At 37.9% G+C, this 24620-nt stretch overlaps 1 protein-coding gene across 1 annotated transcript; it reads left to right on the top strand.

Annotated features, from left to right (window-relative positions):
* Nucleotides 1-1586: 1586 nt before the first annotated feature.
* Nucleotides 1587-22351, top strand: xkr6a (XK, Kell blood group complex subunit-related family, member 6a; the record flags this gene model as incomplete). Its single annotated transcript, XM_084393430.1, has 3 exons — nt 1587-2170; nt 18717-18913; nt 21384-22351. The coding sequence occupies 3 exons, from the start codon at nt 1587-1589 to the stop codon at nt 22349-22351; spliced, it is 1749 nt and encodes a 582-aa protein (XP_084249556.1).
* Nucleotides 22352-24620: the final 2269 nt, after the last annotated feature.

The following is a 24620-nucleotide window of genomic DNA, read 5'->3' as shown; positions in this document are numbered from 1 at the left end:
AGATGCGGCGCAGTGTCTGTTTGAAGATTTGGACCCTCTCCATTGGGAAGGAACTAAAGACGGGGGCTTTTGTCATATTCCTGTGGCAGAGGGTTTTGCATGTGCTGTGCTAATCTAGGAAATTCCCCATGCTGAAAGCAACTGCAGTGGATTTTATGGAGCTCACGGATTGTGTTCAAGGAGGCTGGTTTTTATCAGTGTTCTGTGTTTAACCTATCAACTGGTTTAAAGGGATATTCAGGCAAAAATTGTTCCAAACCTGTATGAATTTCTTTCTTTTGCTGAACACAAAAGAAGATATTTTTGAAGAATATGGGTAACCAAACAGCTGATGGGCTCCATTGACTCCTATAAAAAATAAATAAATAAAATACTATGGAAGTCAATGGGGTCCATTCCCAACATTCTTCAAAATATCTTTTTTTTTTTTTTTGTTCAACAGAAATAAAGAAATGTATACAGGTTTGAAACAACTTGAGCATTTTTATTTTTGGGTGAACTATCCCTTTAAATACTGTATCAATACAAATGCACAGGAACTCTACAATATTCTGTGCAAAATATGTATACCAGGATCTGTTTTAAGATGAAAATAAACATTAAATGATTGCTTTGTGTTTCATACCTGTTTTACTGTTTAAATTTAGCTGAAAACCCAATAACAGGCAATGACATAAAAGGTCAACATGTTAAATGAATGGTATGTTTTTTCAGTTATTTATTTATTTAATAAATAAATAAATAAATACATAAACCCACCTTGAGAAATATTTATTGTGACAAATAAACTGTATGGCTTTTCCTGGACAATAATGGCGGAAACAAACTTCAGTTATTTTATTGTATTTAATGTTAATATATAAAATGGATACAGTATATATTTATTTAATTTGTTAGTTCGTTAGTAAGTATAAGATCTTTAAATGTTTGTGTACAGAAATTCAAAACATAAACTCACCTTGAGCAATATTCACAAAATGTTAAAGGTGTGACAAACATTATACATTTGGTATTTGATATTGTCTTAAAATCATTATCTATTATTAAGTCACTACATAACATATATATGGCTAGTGTATTTTTGTCCCTACATGATTACATATTTCCAACTACAATTGCAAAATGTGAAAGTGGCAATAACAATGTGTCCAGACCTTTAACTGGTAATTTATTAATGAGTCAGATAGACAATTCAGCATTGTCACACACACACACACACACACAGGTTCGCTATCTTTGTGGGGACTCTCCATAGAGGTAATGATTTTTATACTGAACAAACTGTATATTCTCTCCCCTTACACTAACCCTACCCCTAAACCTACCCATCACAGAAAACTTTCTGCATTTTTACATTTTCAAAAAAACTAATTCTGTATGATTTATAAACTTGTTTCCTCATGGGGACCTCAATTTAGGTCCCCACAGTGACCCAGTCCCCATGAGTCAGTGTGCATCCAAGTTGATTTCCCAATGGGATAGAAAAAAAAGCACACACACACACACAGACACACACAGGTATCACGGAAGTGGCGTCACTGAGCACGGGAGGAGGGGGTTTGGGATGAAGCGTTTCAGAGAGCAAGATGGCAGCAAAATCCGATGGCGCGGGGGTCGCTACCGGTTTCGCGCAGCTGCACAACCTGGACGAGGCGCTCGGCGACGACGATGGGCTGGACAGCGCGGCCATACACATCTGCCACTGCTGCAACACCTCGTCGTGTTACTGGGGCTGCAGGAGCGCGTGTCTGCAGACGCTCCTGGGCGAACGCGACGCTGGAGAGCGCGAGCGGCCGACGCATCAGCAGCAGCCGCCGGAGGAGCGCCTGTGGCTGGACTGCCTCTGGATCGTCCTCGCGCTGCTCGTCTTCTTCTGGGACGTCGGGACGGACTTGTGGCTGGCTATTGACTACTACTCCAAACGGGACTATCTGTGGTTCGGGCTCACCCTGTTCTTCGTGCTGGTGCCGTCGGTGCTGGTCCAGATTCTGAGCTTCAGGTGGTTCGTCCAGGACTGCACGGGCGGTGGGCTCGGGGCCGCGGAGGGGCTCAGCAGGAAAGCCACGGCCGATCTCAGCTCGCGCATCTACGGCAGGGACAGGTGCTGTGTGATCTCCATATGGATATGGCATGCCTGTGTGCACATCCTTCAGATGGGACAAGTGTGGAGGTAAGACGCTGACGTGATGATGATGATAGAAAGTCCATTGAAATGCTTTTAGGATGATGCACACACCCAGAAATATGAGATGATTTATACAGGGGATAACCTGCTTGTTTTGATCAGATGCACAGGATGGTTGTTTTGACTGGTGCATGACATCACATCACTGCACACACTCCAGAGATGATGCACATTGAACACACACAACAACAGAGCTATTGCATGCATCAGATGATGCCTTTTAGCATCATCTCAGAGGCAGTGCTCGGTTGAAACACTAATGTTTTTCTTTCTCTTGCTTTATGGCTGGTTCTGTGTCCTCTAACCATCTGTGTAACGATGGCAAACAGTTCATTTCAGCAGAATGACGGGCTCACTTCGGGCTTGAGAGTGTGGAATCAATAGAGCTTGTAATTAATTTACTTGAATGACCTCTGCTAGAGGAAAACAAACCTCGGTCTGGTTGGGTTGTTTCGGCTGCATCCCGTTTGGGCTTGATCGTGTAGGATGTTGCTTGTACATTCAGTCTTGTAGCCTATAGCAGGCTTGTCTTCAGGATGTTGTTAATATTTTAGGTTCCAAGGTCACATTTTACGCTGATTGAGAAGCGTGTGTGTTCTGATGAGGGGTTTGCATTAGCCTGATGTGGGGACACTGATGTGTCTCATCCATGAGAGGCTGTTTGTTCACTCTCGAGTTTGTGAGAAGCATGAATCAAGGCTGGGCGATATTGATTCTTTGTTTTTCTCTTAAAACAACATGTATACTGATTTTATTTTTTTATTTTTTACAAAAGAAGAATAATATAAACTTATTTTAGTTTTGCAGTGTGATATTTTCATGAAAAATGATCATAATTTACTTGCACATTGTTATTACTTATTCTCATTGCTTTCCAAATTTTTCGGTAACACTTTACAATAAGGGTTCATTAACATTAGTTAACTACATTAGTTAGCATGAACTAAGAATGAACAATACTTGTACAGCAATTTCAATATTTATAAATACATTATTAAAATCAAATGTTGTGTTTTGTTAACTAAAATGAACAAAGATTAATAAACACTGTAACAAATGTATTGCTCATGTTAATACAGTAACTAAAGTTCACAAACAACTTGATCTTATAAAGTGTTACCAACTTTTCTTACTCTAATATGATCATTTTAAATCAGATTAATGTAAATACAGTAAAATTATACTATCAAAATCTATAAATACTTTACAATTTTATTGATACATTTTTATTTCTTGTAATGAAATAATGAGAATTAAATTATTGTGGGGATTTTGATGGGTTAATGTGCTTTTATTTGTCATTAAATAAGTATCACAATGTTAATAATTATAATACTATTAATACTAAATATAAGCTTCTGTTTGTTTAATGAAGACTATATGGTTTAACCATCCACATAAAGCAGTACATTCATTTTAAATAGCAATTTCATAGATATTTACTTATTCTCAATTGCTTCTCTTTAAATTTTACACTTTACAATAAAGTTTCATAACATTAGTTAACTAGTTATCATGAAATAAGAATGAGCAATACTTCTACAGCATTTATTAATCTTAGTTAATGTTAATTTCATCATTTACTAGTACATTATAAAAGTAAAAATTAGCTAATGCACTGTGAACTAACATGAACAAACAATGAACAGCTGTATTTTTTTTATTCACTAACATTAACAAAGATGAATAAATAGTAACAAATGTATTGCTCATTGTTAGTTTATGTTTGTTAATACATTAACTCATTTTGACAAATCAAACCTTAAGGTGTTACCGATATTTGTATTCATTTCAGTTTTAAGGTAGGTAATGGATTAGACAAAGACTGATTTTCCAGACAGTCCAATTGTCAGATTACAGCATTTCCAAATAATTCATGCTGTTATGTTCAGTATCTCTAAATGCCTGTGATGAGTTCCATACAGCGCTGAAACCTGTTTACCGAGAGTATCCCGTGGGAAGAATAGATTGTTGTTGATGCTTTGCTTCTTCAGCAGGGCGACAGAAAGGCAGTCAGTGTCTCCAGGCCTGAATAAGACAATTAGTTGACTGTCACGCCGGTTAAGATCATCTGTCGAGCTCAGGGGTGACCAGAAGCTGGCAAGCGCTGGCAGAAAATGTGTTCCCCGCCGCCAGCGCCCGCTCACACTCTCTGGATGCACATATGCTTCCCCTGGCAGAGATCTAACACTGATGAGGGCTGATTGCAGTGTTAAGAGTGTAAGACCCCAGCTTGACTCAGAGCTCTCACAGCGTGGAAAACCTTTCAGCCCTTCCTTGCTTTTAGTTTACAAATGCAGATCATGTCCAGTTGTTATTCTGTGACATTTGGGCTTGTAGGATCAAGCAAATTACCAAGAGGTTTTTTGGACCCCATTGACAACATAAGACTTTTATAAAAATGTATAAAATTATATAAATAAATGTAGATGTTTTCATAGAGTTGTTGTTGATAAATGTGTGAGGGATAAGTATGCTGTCATGGTAATGAATCTCGTATCACCATGAAGGGGGCTGTTTTGTGATTAATGACTGACTTTTTCCTAATATACGTTGGTGATTTCATAGAGAATTTAATTGGTGCTATTTTGTAAGGCATGATTATGGAAGCTTGTTTCAAAATAAAAAAGGTAATGCGAGTTATGAAGTCAGAAATGCGTGTTATAAAGTCAGAATTGTGAGATATAAACTCCCGATTGCAAGAAATACTGACAATTCTGACTTTTTTTCTCAGAATTGCATGTTTATATCTCGCAATTCTGACTTATAACACGCAATTGGGAGATAAAAAGTCAGAATTGCATGATATAAAGTCGCAATTGCATGTTATTAAGTCAGAATTGTGAGATATAAACTTGCAATTGCGTGTTATAAAAAAAAAAGTTCAGATTTGCAAGTTTATTTCTTGCAATTCTGACTTTATAACACTCAATTACGAGTTTATATTTGCAATTCTGACTTTATATCTTGCAATTCTGAGAAATGAAGTCAGAATTGCACGACGTATACTCGCAATTGTGATATTAAAAGTTGCAATTATTTTTTAAAATGTTTTATTCTTATGTTTATCTTGTTTTCCAGTACAAATATGTAAAAAAAAATTTCTTAAAACAAGATGATAATCTTGTTTTCCCTTTGAATTAATTTGATTTGATCTGACCCCATTAGCAGATATTTTGTCTTGGTACACTGTAAAAAAGAATACATTGATTTTATTGATATCTAATATGAGTTCAGTGATTCAGGTCAAATGATTGTGAAATAATGATTATGTTAAAAGTAAAACACAATCAACACCATCAGATCACCTTTTCTATTTGTTCATCTGGCTGTTATAACTCATGTACAGCAGCCAAACAAAACTTAAAGTTAATAATTTAAGGGTCAAGAGCCCAACTAAAACAAACACTGATCACCATAATGGTGACTTTAATTATGGTTTTCTCCTTCAGTGATTCTGCTTGTTAACACCAGGTGTCTTCAATGTTGGCATTAACAGATATTTTGTAAATTTTACTCATTTTAAATGGTTAACTTTTAAGGAATTAATTTGATTAATTATTACTCAATTCTAATTTGTTAAATTTAATTAATAATATTGCTTGTAATCTGTTGCCTCAATTTTATTGATTAGATATCAATAAAATCAATGTATTCTTTTTTACAGTGTACATTGATTTAAAAAAAAAAAAAAAAACCTGCTTTTTGCTTCTCAAGTTAATGTATCTTAATTTAAGAATATTTACATATTTGTACTACAAAACAAGACTTATGCAGTGAGATGCAGGCAGACCAGCAATGATTATGTCAGAGATCAAATTTAAATAAGGAATAACAAATTTATTAAGTAAAAAGTCAAATTATATAGACAACAAATTAAGTAAATCTGAAGTAAGATATTTGCAGAATAAGAAGCAGAAGAAAATAAGAGCAAATAATATGCAGGAAAGTTACATCCTCCTACACTTGTGTTTTGGTCTGATAGGAAAAGGTCAAACAGACTTAGCCTGTCTATTATGTCATAGTTGGTGTAACTAACCGGTTGGATTGAACGAAAGATAGACGAAACAGGTACATCACTTTATCAGTTCTGATGGAAAATACACCCACTCGGTCTTACAGCACTGAGGAGACACCAAAGATCTCACATTTGGAAATAGTCAAACATCAGAGCATATTGTAGAAAATAAATAAATGATTAATGAAATCAAGAACATGTAAAAGAATAATAACGCAACATTAATTATGATTAAATTAATACATAGCTATCAATGACTAGAAAGCATGAAGAAGAGATTAATAAGATTCTTAAAAAGGAATAATTAATAAAAGAAAGAAATAAAAGACAATAATCAAAAGAATACATTTTAATACGGATAATTTCATATACACCAAAGACAACAATTCAGAGTAAGAAAATATATATATATTTTTTGCAGTGTGCGATTTTGTTGAACATGCATGAATGTTTCCTCAAATCATGTGACTTGTTATTGAGCTTTAACGCTTCTCACTTACTTTGAATGGTGACGTCATGCTTTGCCGTACTGAATTGTGGGTTCCGTTGCGTCACTGGCATTGCTTGCGGCAGACGTTTTTCAACTTTCAAATTTTCAACTTTTCAAGCACCAACGCAGGCGTCAGCCAATCAGGGGTGCGTTTCCCGTACAACGCCGTAACTCGCTGCTTAACTACTATAGTACGATGCATCGTTGAAGAAATCAACTAGCTAATCACGACTGATTCCCAAAACCATAGTCGAAAATGTATTGTTCAACCACGTTGGTTAATGATGTCACGCATGGGGTGGAGTAATAACTTCTTTTAATGAATCTGTTTGAGATCGAATTAATGCTAGATGTTTTGCTATAAATTACGGACATGGCATCTGTGGACTAATTCTAATTATTCTTGCTTTATTTCCAGATTCAATCATAGGCTCGTTCTTCTGTACTAGAGCATGTTCGCACCTGTGCAGTCTTCAAACAAACTAAAACTAAACAACATAACTGACATTTGTATGTATTATAAATAAAAGATACAGATTCTACTGAATGTCAGCTTGCTTATTTTGCTCAAGATAAGGATTTATTGAGTCCACATGTTATGCAAACAAGAAGCTATGCTTCTAACCACAGGTCGAGGGCTGTCGTTCCAAACACACAACTTTGCGATGCTGTTTGCGAAAGTTCGTTGGAACTATGGTTTCGGGAAACACCGACTCGTTGAAGTATGCTGATAGCAACAGAACTTGAGAGCATAGTTGGCTAACAATGCTTTTGGGAAACGTACACCTGATCGCCTTATGCAAATACGCTAGCGGATACGCAAGCCAATTGCGTTCATGCAACATCGGAAAGTAATGTGATTGGATGTTCTCACTATGATGGTCGCGTCAGCAGACTCAGCACAGCTCCAGACGCCGCGACACCCCGTGTCAATGCAGCGTAAGAAACCACCTAGCAACCTGAAATTGACTTATTAAGAAAATGCAAAAATCTAATTTGCATTCAAGCATCTGTTATTAAAGCCGCTGGGCAACATCCTTATGAAAACAGTGAGCTCTGGGGCTGTTATGCAAGCATGATCTCTAAAGCGCAGCACAGACCAGACCAGCAGTTGGTGTGCCTGTAGATGTTGGCATTGACACACTGACCTGAATTCTCCTCTATCTGTTCAGTGCACTTTCAGTAACCCCGAGCCCCAGAGCTCACACCTTTCATCGGCCCGTTACAGGGCTTTTACTGCCACCACTTAACCGCAGCACGAGCGGCTCCTGGGACGCGAATCCTTCTCTCAAGCCTCCACCCACTCATGCAAACTTAACCTTGTTTATGTTTCGCATTTATGCAGTTGATTTATTTAGCTTGAGCTCTGTCTGTAGAATGACTTGAGAAATGCAACTCTCCAATATCAGTCCCAAATGGAAAATTGCATTGCTCAATTTTAGTTGATGTGTGTAATGTTTTCCACAGCAAGAGCTTGTGAGCTTCAGCAAGAACCAGTGAGGTTCATTCTTGTGTTACGCAGCATGAGCTTCTGTTAAAAAACAATGATGTTCATTCTGGTGTTACGCTGCACGTTTGAGCTTCAGCAATAACCAATCAGGTTCATTGTGGTTTTACGCTGCATGTTTGAGCTTCTGCAAGAACCAATGAGGTTCATTCTCGTGTTACACAGCATGTTTGAGCTTCTGCAAGAACCAATGAGGTTCATTCTGGTTTTACGCTGCATGTTTGAGCTTCAGCAAGAACCAATGAGGTTCATTCTGGTTTTACGCTGCATGTTTGCGGTTCATTCTGGTGTTACGCTGCATGTTTGAGCTTCAGCAAGAACCAATGAGGTTCATTCTCGTGTTACGCAGCTCGTTTGAGCTTCCGCAAGAACCAATAAGGTTTATTCTCGTGTTACGCAGCTCGTTTGAGCTTCCGCAAGAACCAATGAGGTTCATTCTTGTGTTACGCAGCACGTTTGAGCTTCCGCAAGAACCAATGAGGTTAATTCTCGTGTTACGCACCACGTTTGAGCTTCCGCAAGAACCAATGAGGTTAATTCTCGTGTTACGCACCACGTTTGAGTTTCCGCAAGAACCAATGAGGTTCATTCTCGTGTTACGCACCACGTTTGAGCTTCCGCAAGAACCAATGAGGTTAATTCTCGTGTTACGCAGCACGTTTGAGTTTCCGCAAGAACCAATGAGGTTCATTATCGTGTTACGCACCACGTTTGAGCTTCCGCAAGAACCAATGAGGTTAATTCTCGTGTTACGCAGCTCGTTTGAGCTTCCGCAAGAACCAATGAGGTTCATTCTTGTGTTACGCAGCACGTTTGAGCTTCCGCAAGAACCAATGAGGTTAATTCTCGTGTTACGCAGCACGTTTGAGTTTCCGCAAGAACCAATGAGGTTCATTCTCGTGTTACGCACCACGTTTGAGCTTCCGCAAGAACCAATGAGGTTAATTCTCGTGTTACGCACCACGTTTGAGCTTCCGCAAGAACCAATGAGGTTAATTCTCGTGTTACGCAGCACGTTTGAGTTTCCGCAAGAACCAATGAGGTTCATTCTCGTGTTACGCACCACGTTTGAGCTTCCGCAAGAACCAATGAGGTTAATTCTCGTGTTACGCAGCACGTTTGAGCTTCCGCAAGAACCAGTGAGGTTCATTCTCGTGTTACGCACCACGTTTGAGCTTCCGCAAGAACCAATGAGGTTCATTCTTGTGTTACGCAGCACGTTTGAGCTTCTGCAAGAACCAATGAGGTTCATTCTCGTGTTATGCAGCGCGTTTGAGCTTCTGCAAGAACCAATGAGGTTCATTGTTGTTACGCAGTATGTTTGAGCTTCAGTAAGAACCAATGAGGTTAATTCACGTGTTACGCTGCAGGTTGAGCTTCAGTTTATGAACGTTTCGAAGTCAAAGTGTCAGTTGCGCAGATGTCAGTGGAGAGACAGAAATCTCTCAGTTTTCATTAAAATATCTTAATTTGTGAACGGATTTGGAAGGACATAAGGGTGAGTAATGACAGAATTTTCATTTTTGGGTGAACTAACCCTTCAAGGTTTTGTATATTTTATTTTTATTACTCATAATATATTTTTTTTTACAAGCAACAAACATGTTTATTTTATGATTTGATATTTAGTTTTAGTTAACAATAATAACCCTGGCAGTAACTACAAGTAAACCGTATTTACCTAAATAAGTTAAAATCTTGATGTTTATTTGAGTCTATTATCTGATTATGTTCTTATTCAGCAGACAGTTGTATCATTCAGCAGGAATTAATTCAGTGTGAACTGGTCAATATGTACAGGGATATTTCTTATTTAATAATGTATTTATCTTCTAAACCTGAGTAGCTCTTACCTCTACTTAGCCATATAATCCTCCAGGATCCGTTTAACCTTTCAGATAACTGACTACATATTAGCCTTAACTGTTGTTTCTTGTATTTGGGGAATTAGATTTATTTGACTTTCAGTGAAGATCCGCTGCTATAGTTTTCAGCCTTTGCATTTATCACTGTTAATAAGGATTATGATTTTTGAATTCATTCTGCAGCTGTGACTAAAATTTAAAATGGGATTTGCTGGATAGTGAATAACTTTCAGGGATTGACATAAGCTAGACAGAAAGTACTTTACATTGAGAATGATATAGTGAGGCTGTTTGCCCTTTTTAAAGCAGTCATATAATGCATTTTTTTTAAATGATAATTTGAGGTTTATGTGTGTAAACTTGGAATTAAACAGGGTGTTTTTGTTTATATTGAGACTTTAATGTGTTAATATGGTCTGAAATTTACTGTCAGTTTTCATAATACATCAAACTGCTTTGTGCCCATCCACTTTACCTAATCTTTTTATGTTTTTATGCTTTTATGATTTATGATAGATGTTTAGAGACATGTCTCAATTGCAAAAAAAAAGAAAGAAAGAAAAGCAGTTTAAAGTCTGTTTTCACAGATTGTAGTGCTAAGTGCTCAATATCTGTTCAGGTGTTAAAGCTTTTATGGAGTTAACCCCAACTATTTCCTTATAAAAGATTCTGCCTCAGTGTTAAAGTTGTGTTCAATTATTGATTGCAGACACAATCTGTGAAAGTTTCAGGGTAAAAGCATAAAGGCTGTGAACTGAATCTATCCTCCCTGCGGGAGTTTCAGTAACGGCTGAGAGAGAAAGTTTACAGTGTCTCAGCAGGATCTTTCTCTTAGTCATGATGTACTTGCTAGAAATAGCACCTGAAATCTTCATTTAGGGGTCAAATGGAGGAGCAACCGTGAAAATGTCCTTCTTCCAAAAATTTCCAGACATTTTATAGCATCAACCAGACATTAATAGTCGGCATGAAATCCGTGAAACGGCTTCTTGAACAAGAAAACAATGTAGGGCAGGACTTGATTTTTCCCATCGGGAATTGATTGGATGGTTGTGGTTTGCTATTGGTGGATCTCATGCATATGAGTGACAGGTTGCCCCGCCCTCACGCCAGTATACATGTCATCAGAGAAGAGAAGAGATGTTGCTGCAAGAGGGAGGGGAAGTTATTTTGATTTAAGATTGATGGCACATGAATAAAAAAATGTGAAAGGATAATTCATGTATAATTAATGTGGCAATATTCCATTAAAAAGAAGAAATGTCAGTATTAGTGGTGTAACAATATATCGTGTCACAATATATCGCAATAGAAAAATGCATGAATATGTATCGTGGATAGTGACAATATGTATTGTGTTTAATAGTATATAGTTTTAGTGTCAGTACTACATTAAACTACTATATATAATGTTGAATATAATGTATAATAATGCAGTGGGGGAATATTTGTGGGTCTTGATAATTCCAGTTGTCTTATGTTACCAGTAAAAAATGGCCAACATTATTTGAAATATATCTAGTCAGTGACAGAGTGCAAGCATATTCGTCAAAAATAATTCTGTATTTTTAGCTTCAGAATCATCTATATTTTTATTCTGGTGTCACCATTGTCTTGCGCATTGGGTTACCAGCATCAAGTCCAAGCCTATTCATTTTAATCAACAGTATTTTTTTTGTTAACTTTTACCATATGCCTTGGAGTATCGCAATAATATTGTAAGAAAAAGGAGCATGAAGGTGTTTTTTTTTCCGTTGACATTTACAGCACACACTCATCTCTGTATGTGGGAAAACTCTGTTGTTTGTCGGCATACATAATTGAAATGTTACTTTCCTCTTTTTTAAATTTTGACTGTGACATACTAGAAGACAGATGAAATAAATATCCAACACAAAAGTGCCTTTAAAAAATGCATGACATATCATAACACAATAAATGCTCTGCTGGAATATATTTGATAAATAATTTGCTGGTCCCTGTGTTGAATTATGCAAGTCTCTACTGGAATCTGTCACCATGAATTTGAATGTATTTACGGTTTTCAAGTGTCTTCTTTGTATTCAGTGTTTTTCCAGCTGATATTTTATGCAATATTTGTACAACTCTGTAGGCCTAGATGATAATGCAGGGGCATTTTTGTGTGTGCATTTTACATTCAGATAGATTTGTCACTTTTTTTCTGCTTGCAATATTTGCTTTAACGGAGTTCTTTTTTATCATATCAATTATATTATATCAATCATTTGATGTAATTTCTTATTTTTTTGTTATGTACAGTCTCATATCCTAAATGGGTCTGTGTTGTTGTGATTAATGACTGACTGTCATATTTTATGTGATATTCGTATAGCATAAGTTCAGCACATTGTTTGTCTTCCAGACTCATTGGAAAAACATGCCTGTGGCGACATTTCTGCAAAATGATATTATGCTGGTTCTTGCGAAATGTCCAATTAATGGATCTAAAAGCATGTTCAGTTTTATCTAAAACACATTTGAATCTGGCAATGTTGTATTTATTGCGGTAGTTTGGAAATTTATAAATTTGTGCTATAAATGATTAGTGCTCAATTGCGTTTGAAAATAACAACCCACTTACACTAAACCTAACCGATAGTGTTAACAAAAGCAAACGCGAGATAAAACGTACATTTGCTGAGGCAGCCATGCCATTTTAGCTTGCTTCTACAAGTCTTTGAGCTCTGGAGTCTTTATTAATCAATAATCTACTCCTGTAATCATAAATTATGTGAAAAGGAATTAACATTGTTGGTGTTTTACTGCCACTAGTGTTCATTTCAGCTGGAAACTGCAGTGAATTTTATTTATAGGCATGTTTTTGTGGAGTTTTGCAAAAATGCATAAGGCCTATGTTGCATTTTTTCACTTTCAGAGCCCGGGTTATTTTCATGATGTTTATTTACTCCTGTGGAGCTCTATAGCCATTGTATCATCATATCAAACTATTCATATTTAGTTTTCTGATGAATATATGCATACATGTATGCATATATTTACCTTCAGGTGTGCTAGTTGTTCATAAGAAACAGAACAGCCTAAAGATTTCAGGCTTAGTATTCAGGTTCAGAATTCAGTTATTCTTCCGCCTGTCCTTCAGCTTTACAAGTTTCTAATTTATGCCTTTTTATCTTTGGAGTCATTTTACCCATTTTCATTTGATGTCTGCTCGATCCCATAATTCTGTTGCAGTCTGGTTGTTGTGTGTTCTACCCCTCACCCCATTCTCATTTCATGACTCCATTTTGTTCTGTTTGTTTTGCTTTAGTTTCCCTGATGGACTGATGATCTAGACAGAAGCAGTTTGGTTTGGGACAGGGAGGTTTACTCGCACACATAGCGGAGGGCAAGAGAGACAGAAAGAGGCTTCTGGAACGGGCCCAGATGATTGTAAGTCTACCTCTCTGTCTATACACTCCTCTGTATTTCCCTTTTCTCTTTCCATCTGTTTCCGTATTATTAGAGCGACAACATGTTTCACCGCTTCTAACAGCTTACTTTAAAAAAAATTGACTCTGGAAGTGCTGAAAAGTGAGACTAAATATAGACTTTTATATAGACTTCACAGACGCATGCGTAATGTTCCCAGTCATTTTCCCACTGTCTCTCTCCATATGTTTGTCGGGTGTTATGAAACGGTGGAAATCCTTTTTTTCAAAGAAGGATTTTGCTGGAAAACTCCAGAGCTCCTCACAGGATTTTACAGGTGTGCGCATCTTTCATCCGAGATTTCACACATCTAGTTAGAGAATAGAGAGCAAATCTCTGTAACTCTATTTCAGTTCTAATTCTATTCTGGAAAAGATTGTGCCAACGTGTTTGTTTTCATTCATAGTTTTGTTGCCCGTATCATGGCGTCTGAGAGATTGTAGATCGATGCAGTGGAAGGTTGCATGAATATGGAACATCTGTATTCTCTCTCCATTCTAGAGCCGTTGCTGTGTTTATTCTAGTGTTTCTTTTTTCATGATGACTCCATCTTGAGCTTGGGGGTTTTTTTTGCAAGAAATTTTTATAAACCTTTATTCAGCGAAGATGCACCAAATTGATAAATTATGACAGGAGAGACTATTTCAAATAAATGCTGTTAATATTTTTTCAGGATTCTTTGATGAAAAGAAAGCAAATGTTTTTTGAGCATCAAATCATCATATTAGAATGATTTCTGAAGGATCATGTGACACTGAAGACTGGAGTAATGATGCTGAATAAATTACATTTTAAAATATATTCAAATAGAAAATGGTTATTTTGAATTGTAATAATATTTTTCAATATTACTGTTTTCACTGCATTTTTTATCAAAGAAATTAAGCCTTGGTGAGCAGAAGAGACTTCTTTAAAAAAAAAAACTGCAGAACACATGTATATACATCGATCATATAGAGCTGAATATATTGTATACATTTTGGTTAAAATGACTTTGTCTGTCTTTTGAAGTCCCGGTGTTACTTAAACATTTAATTGTATGTCACAGTACATCTTATGAATTTGTGTGGCTAAATTGATCAGATTTATTCTGGGGGATTTTTGTGCATGCACTCCATGCTTTTAAGGCGGTATTGATTAACAAGGGAAACAGCTTGGGTGACATGAAACCGAACATTACTGTAACCCGCACCCATTCCCATCCCATCCGGGTCGATATCTGTGGCACAGCTGCGTACAGTGACTCATTCAGCTGGAAACATAAAGCAAATAAAGGCCGCTCACTGAGTGACTTCCTGCGTTACTATTAGAGAGATTTGATATATGACTCTGTCTGACACTATGAAGCCTACTGGATGGCACAGAATATCCCGGTTCAGGCAGTGCAGCTTCCACTGGTTATATATCAACATAAAGAGGGTTGTCCATGTGTTTGCACACAGTCAATATCGGCCATTAATCATTATATCGCAGAAACATCCTACACTGACTGTAAATGGATGCTGTGTTATTATGTAAACTGTGAAATATGAATGTGATATACTGTGATATCTCACGCCGCTTGTCTGTGTTCACAGCTTTCCACGGAGTATGTAAGCGCTGCAAGGCTTTTATGGCTACATAAATATAAAACCATTAAAAAAGCATTTTTGTTCATTGAAATCAAATAAATGTTGACTGAAATTCAATTAAAAATGAAAAAGATTAAATTAATTGTTTTTTATTTTATTTGCAACTGTGCAAAGCAACATTTCTTCTATTCATTTAGTTTAACTTGATATACTAAAATAACTAAACCAAACACTTAAATAAAAATTAATAAAGGCTTTATAGACCTATTTAAAAAAATACACAATAAGAATACAATTAAAAATGGAAAATAAAATCTAATTCAAAATATTAAGATGAACTATAATGGTAGCATCTCAATGGTACTAAAATAACACTTGTGCAGTGACACTTTCTTATCAACCATATTTTGTCACAATGTGATTATTGCATTTCTATGTTTCATTGGGTGTGCAAAAAAAGGAGTGCCGTTTTGGGGGTCCTCCAGAAACAGGTTTGAGAAACACTGATGTAATAAGTCTGCCCTTGATGGGAAACTCCTGCTGCCATGTGCTCGAGCTCATTTTATAGACATGAATAATTCACACTCACGTCCTCAGAGTTGCCGTGCCTCAGGCAGCCTGTGAAAATGATAGGCTACAATTTATTGCACATCTTTTTGAAATGAATGGGTTTCCAAAGTTGTTTATGGCCTATTTGCATGTATGCATGCATTTATGTATGTATGTACCCATCCATCCATCCATCCATCCATCCATCCATCCATCCATCCATCCATCCATCCATCCATCCATCCATCCATCCATCCATCCATCCATCCATCCATCCATCCATCCATCCATCCATCCATCCATCCATCCATCCATCCATCCATCCATCCATCCATCCATCCATCCATCCATCCATCCATCCATCCATCCATCCATCCATCCATCCATCCATCCATCCATCCATCCATCCATCCAGTTTTGAGGACATCAGGGACCTTTAATGCTTTATAACTGTGTCCATGGTGAAATGCATTGATGGGAAGTCAGATAATGATGCACTTTTTTTCTCATACCCAGTGCACAATTGGATTTTATAGATGCTAAATTGCTTGTTATTGGGTGCAGCACCACATATAATGCAGATTTATTGGACATTAACCTAAATTAAATGCTAACCTAATGTACAATAATGTGACTTTATTTCTGAAATGGAAACCAGAGACATTTCCAAGTTCAATTGTCAAAAAATCTATGAAATCTCACTTGTTGTTATCTATGAATTTAATTACTATTAAAAGTAGTAATTATTATGACGTTTGCGAGTCAAATGGACCCTAACTGATTTTAATACAATTCACCAAAAAATCACAGTTTGAAAAATAGTTGTAGATAACCATTGCAAACAGATCAAAACAGTATTATAACACATTATAACATTATAAACAATTATGACTTTACAAAATAAATAAATATGATAAATAAAAATACAAAGTTCTGTCATGAAACTCTAGATGGCGCTGGTTAATAGGTCCTAACTCAACCTGCTCGTAATCACATCATTATCTATAGGGCACGGCTGATTGGTTCCTGCTGTATCAATAGCCAATGAGCTCGCTGCTCAACCCTCAAATACTTGGGTAGCATTTGCCTTAGCAGTGCAGCGCGCTTTCAGAAACCCTCCACCTTCCCCAGCTCCGCCTCCACCTGTATAGATCTGCTACTGGTAATTCATGTACGCTATATTGTACAGCAGCAGCATGTTTTACTTGCTCACAGCAGCGTGTCGTGTATGTATTGGCAGTGGCAAGTCCCGTACTTGCTCTGCAGCAGCAGCGTAGCAGATCTATTCCGCCAAGACCAAACATATCAACATTGTCATATCCATTACCATGCAAAACACTCAGAGAGTTGTCATCATTTTCACTAACTGAATATACAGCATACATTAGTTATAACTTAAAAAAAGAAAACGTTTTAAATGTTATTTTATAGTTGTGCTTTTGGAATATTTTCAATTGGAAAAGTATTTATACCAAATATATACCAATTTATACCAATATACCAAAAGTATTTGGAATACTTTTATTTTTCATACATATCAGGATGTACGATCTCACCCACATGATATATATAGTGAAGATATGTGTGTGGGTATTACTGCATTGTGACAGTGGAACTTTTGGGAGTGTTTACAATTGTCAAGTCAAGTCACATTTATTTATATAATGCTTTTTACAATACAGATTGTTTCAAAGCAGCTTTATAGAGATAACAGGAAAATGCAACAAAGTTTGTTTCCAGAAGAAAATAGTGTCAAAGTCCACCGTAAGTAAGTTCAGTGATGTTTCATTTTGTTGTAAAAAAGTTATTAATTAATTAATTTAGCTCTGGAGAAAACCATGATATCATCGTCCAGCTCAGTTAAGTTCTCATATAATGGTGTCAATGCAATATTGTTCTTGAATATTAAATTAAATGTTAAATGTAATGTCCCCAAGCAAGCCAAAAACCAATGGCAACAAAGGCGAAAAAGGTGACAGTGGCAAGGAACCAAAAGTCCATCAGGTGACAGAATGGAGGATAAAACCTTGGGAGAAACCAGGCTCAGTCGGGGGCATAGACAGTAAAAGAAATGGACACAGCGACCCCATAGACTTCAATGGAGAAAAGTGAAGTCAATTAGAAGCACTCACTTCCTGATGGCTGAGCGTACTGCGCAGACTCAAACTGAGCTTGACGACGTAGATGTGACGTGAGCAACCTGTCTGTCTTCTAGTAGCTGTGCCAAGAGAAATCTGAATAATTCCCTTTCGAAACTTGCAGAGATGGAGAGCGTGAGTAGGAGGTGTCCATGAGCTAGGAGCAGGAGAAACTTTTGCTAAGTATTCTGATTAATTATTTTGTCATTTTGCCTCCACGTCCCCCCGATTGCCCGCGAGCTTCTCCTCCTGTCTATACGGTAATCTCTCTACTGTGCGACAGAGAGTCGCATGGTTATGATGCAATCGTTAGCCTATTTTTACAAAAACTGCTTCTACAACGTAAGATACAAGGTAATGGAGCCTTTTATACATTTTCGTGTTTCTTTAGAAATAAATAATGGACAAATTGAGTCTTTAAACACCTCAGATGTAAAGTTATTCGCTGTCAAAGTGACGCCAAAATGAATGGGAGTCAATGGAATGCAAACAGCAGGTGATGGTCTGCTAATCAATGGCGGGCCCCGGGGAAGCTTCAGTTTCCAGCTGATAGATTACCCCCTTGGTCGGGGGCCAGTTCTCCTCTGGCCAACAAACGAACAGTGTATGATCATGATTCAGGCAGCATTATAGGTCAGAAGTCAGATTGAATTGTGTGCAAATTAGGCTGTTTATTGTTATCATATTGTTTTGTGCATTACATTATATATCCCTGTGATTTCTGTGTAGCATGGGATCGTGACATCGAAATAAAACAAATTCATTTACAAGAACATTTTGTCCAGAGATGCATGTTTATTAGCTATGCATCTCATAGAAAAGAGTCATGGGAACATTTCAGATGAGATAATTCAATAAGCAAATAATAGTGCTGGCTTTTATAGCAGTAATGACTGGTTCAGTATATATTTTTTTGTAGTAATGTTTATGATCTTCTGAACAGGTATATCCGCACGCTGTACCTGGGCATCCAGAGTCGGCGACAGAAGGAACACAGGCGGCGCTTCTACTGGGCGATGATGTACGAGTATGCTGACGTCAACATGCTCCGTCTGCTGGAGACGTTTTTGGAGAGTGCCCCCCAACTGGTGCTACAACTCTGTATAATGATCCAGAAGAACCAGGCTGAGACGCTGCAGTGTGAGTGTGAACCATTCATTTGTGGAGTTAGTTAAATCAGCTAAACTTTCAGGATGCACCATAAATGCTAGCTAAATAGATCCCTGTAAGTCACCCAGACATCTATAGAGTGCTGCAGGATTGAGTCCTGAGATTTAGAAATGAGTTGGCATTTTTGCACATCATCCCAAAGTCAAAGGTCTTTTTGAATGGGAAACATTCTTCATTCTTTCAAGCAGACATATTTATTTGTATACATTAAATGTAAATTAATCCTCATTAAAGCTTTTAAAGTTATTCAGTCAAGAACATTGAGTGATTTTCTCTTTTTCTTTTGTTGTTTGATTATTGACGGACAGCGGCTTGTTATTAGACCCTGTCATTTTAAGGCCGAATGCACGGATCCAATACACCGACACACATCCCATACTCTCCCAACTGTTTGCGTTCACCTAAGACATAACTCGACTGTATCACGTGAATACTCGCCAAAACTGACATTTTTACATAATTTTGTGTGTATTTGTCATTTCAAGCTTGGAAAGACGTGAAAGAGAACTCAATTCCGTACGCGTGCGTTGACATCTGAGAGGCGGCTTTCTGTGTTTATCCAGATGTCTTCTCTTTCTCCCAGACAATTACTTGTTTGAACGTGTTATGCTGCAAGTGTATGCCAGCTTATGTCCCTCCGGGTAGATCAGCACGTTACAATTCAAATGTGCTCATCTACCGCGCAGGACGTCAATTCAGTTCTGACTGGATCTCTTCCCAAATCGTCCCTCCCTAACGTTTTCATCTCATTTTTATTTGTTGACGAAAATGTCAATAGGTTTTTGTCATAGTTTTTTTTTTTTCAAAAATTTACACATGAACTCAAGCTTTTTTTCTTATGCTGATTTTGTGTAGGCTTCAATATTCATAAGTTGTGTTCATTTATCTTGATAAACAAAATGTGTAACACCGTGTCCTAACCAGACGTAAGATTCCAGCGACAAATAATTTGTCTGTCCACACTAGACGTAACACGACTGCGAGATGTCAATCAAAACCCACAGCCAATCAGAACAGCGCGTGGGCGGAGTCTCGCGGCAAGAGAGTAATCTTGATGGCACTCGCAAGAAAATGGATAAGTAGGCTACATAATCAAATTCACAAATATTACACCATTTAAACATTACTAGAAATACATAGGCTACTGAGTTACTAAAACAATCTTTGTCAAAGAATACACTTGTTTGTTCACAGTTTGAACGTTCTTGTTTCCATTTGTTTAATTTCAAGATCTGAGGTGAATTATCCATTGTTGCTTTTACAGCTACAAAGCTGGGAGCACTCAATTATATTCAAAGTCACATTGCATGCTTTTAACATTAAATAAAGCACATAAACAGTACCTGAGATTATCATTGCCACACTTTGTGTTTGTTGTTCCAGCTGCGACGTCACAGAAAAATAGAAACCGTTTCTAAAATCGAATCGTTGCGTGACGCCATTTTGTCCTAACCTGCGTCACGTGTACTTAGGACACGGGGTAAGAATCATAAACTTTTGTTGGTCACAGAGCTTATTTTCTGCCAGTTTCCAAAAGCCAATGGAACAAACACTACTTAACTTTTTGCAGAGGGAACCAAGGTGATGTCAACTTACTGGTTGGCCTACAGAAATGACATCATCCCTGCAGCACTCTATTCAATGTGTGTTTTAGGTAAAAGATGTCACTTTGAGAGTCCATCTGCAATATGTCTCCTAAACCTTTCCAGTAAACGTTCTACATGTTTCTGTGATGTTTGTGATTTTAAAATGTACGTTATTAAAGCAATAAGTCACTAAAGGCCATGCTTTATGCTCATTGCATGTAAGGTATGATCTGAAATGGCTTGTAAAGATGTTTCCGGGTCCAAGCCTCTACTCCGTCAAGTTTGAATTCTCTATTTATAGCACACCTTTAAGCTCATTTTTCAAAAACTCAAGTGTACAATACAGTCTCCGGGCTCACTGTGTCCCATACACAAATTTATTAAATGATTCAGAAAAGATTAATCGCTGTCAGCTGAGCCAGCTGTGATTTCGGTTTGGAGCTAAAGTTAAGGATCATGATTTGTGGGTAGTTTTACAGCAAACCGTGACAGTGTTTTAACACCTTTTAGTGCTTTTCTCTCTTTTGACTTGGTAACCTTTGGTCATTCCAAACCCTGCATAAAAGCAGAGCTAACCCTGTTCTGGTTTCATAACCCTGGGTAAAATCGATGCAAAACCCGCTTCTAAATTACAGGTGTGAAACAGTCCTCTAAAAGTGGGATTCAGAATAATGATAATCTGGGGTTAAATGCAGTGTGAAAATCCTTGCCGTTGTTTGCTTTTGGGATCTAATAGAGTGTTTGAACCTGGAAACTGTGAGGCATTACCGACTTATCATATTGCTCTTGCCACCTTTTTACAAAGCAATCTGGTTAAGTCCTGAAGAACGTCTCTCGTCATGAATACCTCACAGGTGTCTCCTCCGTGGCCTCCCTGCTCTCGCTGGCCTGGGTCCTGGCTTCTTACCACAAGCTCTTGCGCGATTCCAGAGATGACAAAAAGAGCATGAGCTACAGGGGCGCGCTGATCCACATCTTCTGGAGGCTTTTCACAATAACCTCTCGGGTGCTCTCCTTCGCCCTCTTCGCTTCCATCTTCCACATCTACTTCGGCATCTTCGTGGTTGTGCACTGGTGCGCCATGGCGTTCTGGATTGTGCACGGAGGCACTGATTTTTGCATGTCCAAATGGGAAGAGGTGCTCTTCAACATGGTGGTGGGCATCGTCTACATCTTCTGCTGGTTCAACGTGAAGGAGGGCCGAACCCGGTACCGCATGGTGATCTACTACTTTGTGGTGCTTGCCGAAAATACGGTGCTTACTTGCCTGTGGTACGCCTACCGAGACCCAGTCAGCACTGACTCCTATGCAGTGCCGGTGCTCTGCGGAGTTTACCTAACCTTCGCCTCAGGGGTGGTTTTTATGGGCATCTACTATGGGTTCCTTCATCCGATGGGACCTAAAATAAGGGTGCTGGCTAGCTCCTGTTGTGCTGAGCTTCTTTGGGGACTTCCGTTACCCCCGGAGGCCGAGCCCATGGCACCCACTCCTGGTCCGCGGGCGTCCCAACCCACTCCCACTCGGGCTTCCACGGGGGCCTTTGGCCAACGGGATGATACCACAGCAGACACCTGCCTGCCCGTGTTTCAGGTGCGCTCGCCCGAGCCCACCACTCCCTTGGGCCGTTACAGGCCGGAGGGACCTCTGATCAAGATCGACATGCCCAGGAAACGCTACCCGGCCTGGGACGCGCACTTCGTAGACAGGCGCTTGAGAAGGACGATAAACATCCTGCAGTTCATCACGCCCGCGACCGTCGGGATCAGGTACAGGGACGGGCCGCTGCTGTACGAGCTCCTGCAGTACGAGTCGTCCCTGTGATGGCTGGCTCTCCTCTCCATTTAGTTTCAGATCTGCCACATTTCTCAAAATGCATGCCATTTTGGTTTCCGTATAAATTATATAAATGTGTGTAAAAGAGGAACTGCAAGTGTAAGCATCAAGCATTGCACTTTTTCTTTTACGTGAATAGCCTCCTGAAGATGTGTATATATTTTATATGTATATACTGTCTCTTTTTTACAATATCTGTGTCCCCATGAAGGGATATATATTTATGCGTCATGGTGTTTACAGCCAGCGGAAACCATTACATTGGAAAAATGGAGATCGGTTGACCACATCAACACCGCCTTGTGTTTTTAACAACTTTTATCAATCTATACTAGCTTATCTGATATTTCAGAGCTTATTTTCACACTTACATTGATCAGAATACTCAAGTTGATGTTTATATACAGAAAGCACCTGCTATAACTTAGAATTTTCCTCTTGACAGTGATTTGCATCGACAATGCAACAGAAAGTCGCCTACTAGCAAACTACAGTTGAGCGGTTTGGCGACCTCTAGTGAAGTCTCTTTAGACTCTCTTTAGAGCACATGCCTCTTTAGACTGATCTCTGCAGGCAAGAATCTACTTCCTGTCAGACAAAATCCAAGTGGCATTCATTGTCTGTTTGCCTTAAAATCTGTATTTAGCTTGTTAAAAGTGTCTTTATTTTTGGCTATTAAAGAAATACCTCATTGACTCTGTATAGCACAGTTCAGATCCATTTAACCCTTTGCACAATATGACTAATATGAACCTTGCACTGAGAATCATGTTAGATCTGTATAGTTTAGTGGGAGTTTAAAATAATAATTAAAGCACATAACTCGTGGTTTTGAAGAAACAGTTCTGTACAGCGAGTAGCACATTGAATTGGTGAGTTTTAAAATATTTGTTCTTGGTTATTGGGATGTTTTTGCTTTCTGGCTATGGTCTCACTGCAAGCCAAAATCCCTTATTCTGATTTTCAGCTCAAGCTCTTTTTTTTTTCTTCTTTTAAAAAAAATATTATTTAAAAAAAAAAGTTTGAGTTGAAATATAATTATTGATTTATTCTAATTTATTTATTTATTTATTACAATTTGATATTATATTAACATTTATTTGTATTTATTTGTAATTTACTCTTTAATTTTAAATTATACAATATCGGCACTGTTCAAAAATCAGATTTGGCCTAGATTCAGCTGCGGTGTGAACGTAGCCCATGTTCCTTCTGTTTTATCTCAGCAGAAATAAGCACAGAAAACCCTCGACAAGGTGGCGTTGTATGAACGGTCCTCTCCATTATTTCAACCTCTTTTCTAGCATTTAGACTGCATAGTGTATACGGTTATTGCTCTCATCTGTTTGTCTAGTGTCGTCATCTAAAATTCCAAGTAATAAACTTGTGAGGTGCAGAAATGTGGCTGTGGTTCTCTGAGGAACCCTGGCACACATATTTTTCCTATGTGTAATGACTTAATTGACAGTTTTTTAACATTTATTTTATTCTAAGGTGCAAAAAGATGCTAAGCTAATGGCATTTGAAGTTATCTTTGCCTGAATATACCTGAGTGTATTTACACAGTAACCGTGGCAGAGTCTCACCATAAGAGGATTTTGCAATTGTCTGAGAAGAGGATAATAATTGCCTCAACACACAGGGCTTGCTGCTGCCCGCAGCGCGAAACAAAGCCAAATCACATCCTCTACTGTAACAATCTCTGTCTGCTATTGGTGCACCCAGCCGCCTGTCACGGTCATCCTCCTTGCTGATTGGTGCTTTTAGGGAAGCATTTATTTCTTAGTAACTAAAGCATGCAGTTTGTTTTTTGGTGCTATATATTATTTATTTTTTTTGCCATGTGAAAACAGAAATGTCAAATTATTAAAGTTGCACTAAGTTTTTTTTTTTTTACTGAAACCTTTTACCCCTAAATAAATAAACTGCACTAAACTGCATTTTAAACCGTTAAATGTTTAAAATGGTGCAAAGAAACAGTGCTCCTGCTGCAAAATGCATGGGATGTCAATTGATTTCACTAGATCTTGACATTGTTACATGTTGTAATTATGGAAGCTTGTTTCCACCACAGAATAAAACATTTTAAAAGATAATTGCGACTTTTTATCTCACAATTGCGAATTTACATCTTGCAATTCTGACTCTATTTCTCAGAATTGCGAGATAGAAAGTCAGAATTGCATGATATAGAGTCAGAATTGCGTGATATAAAGTCGCGATTGTGTGTAATAAAGTCAGAATTGCGAGTTATAAA

The sequence above is a fragment of the Rutilus rutilus genome (assembly GCF_951802725.1).
Source record: "Rutilus rutilus genome assembly, chromosome: 21".
In the NCBI taxonomy this organism is placed as follows: Eukaryota; Metazoa; Chordata; class Actinopteri; order Cypriniformes; family Leuciscidae; genus Rutilus; species Rutilus rutilus.
This window is presented reverse-complemented; position numbering and strand designations above follow the sequence as displayed.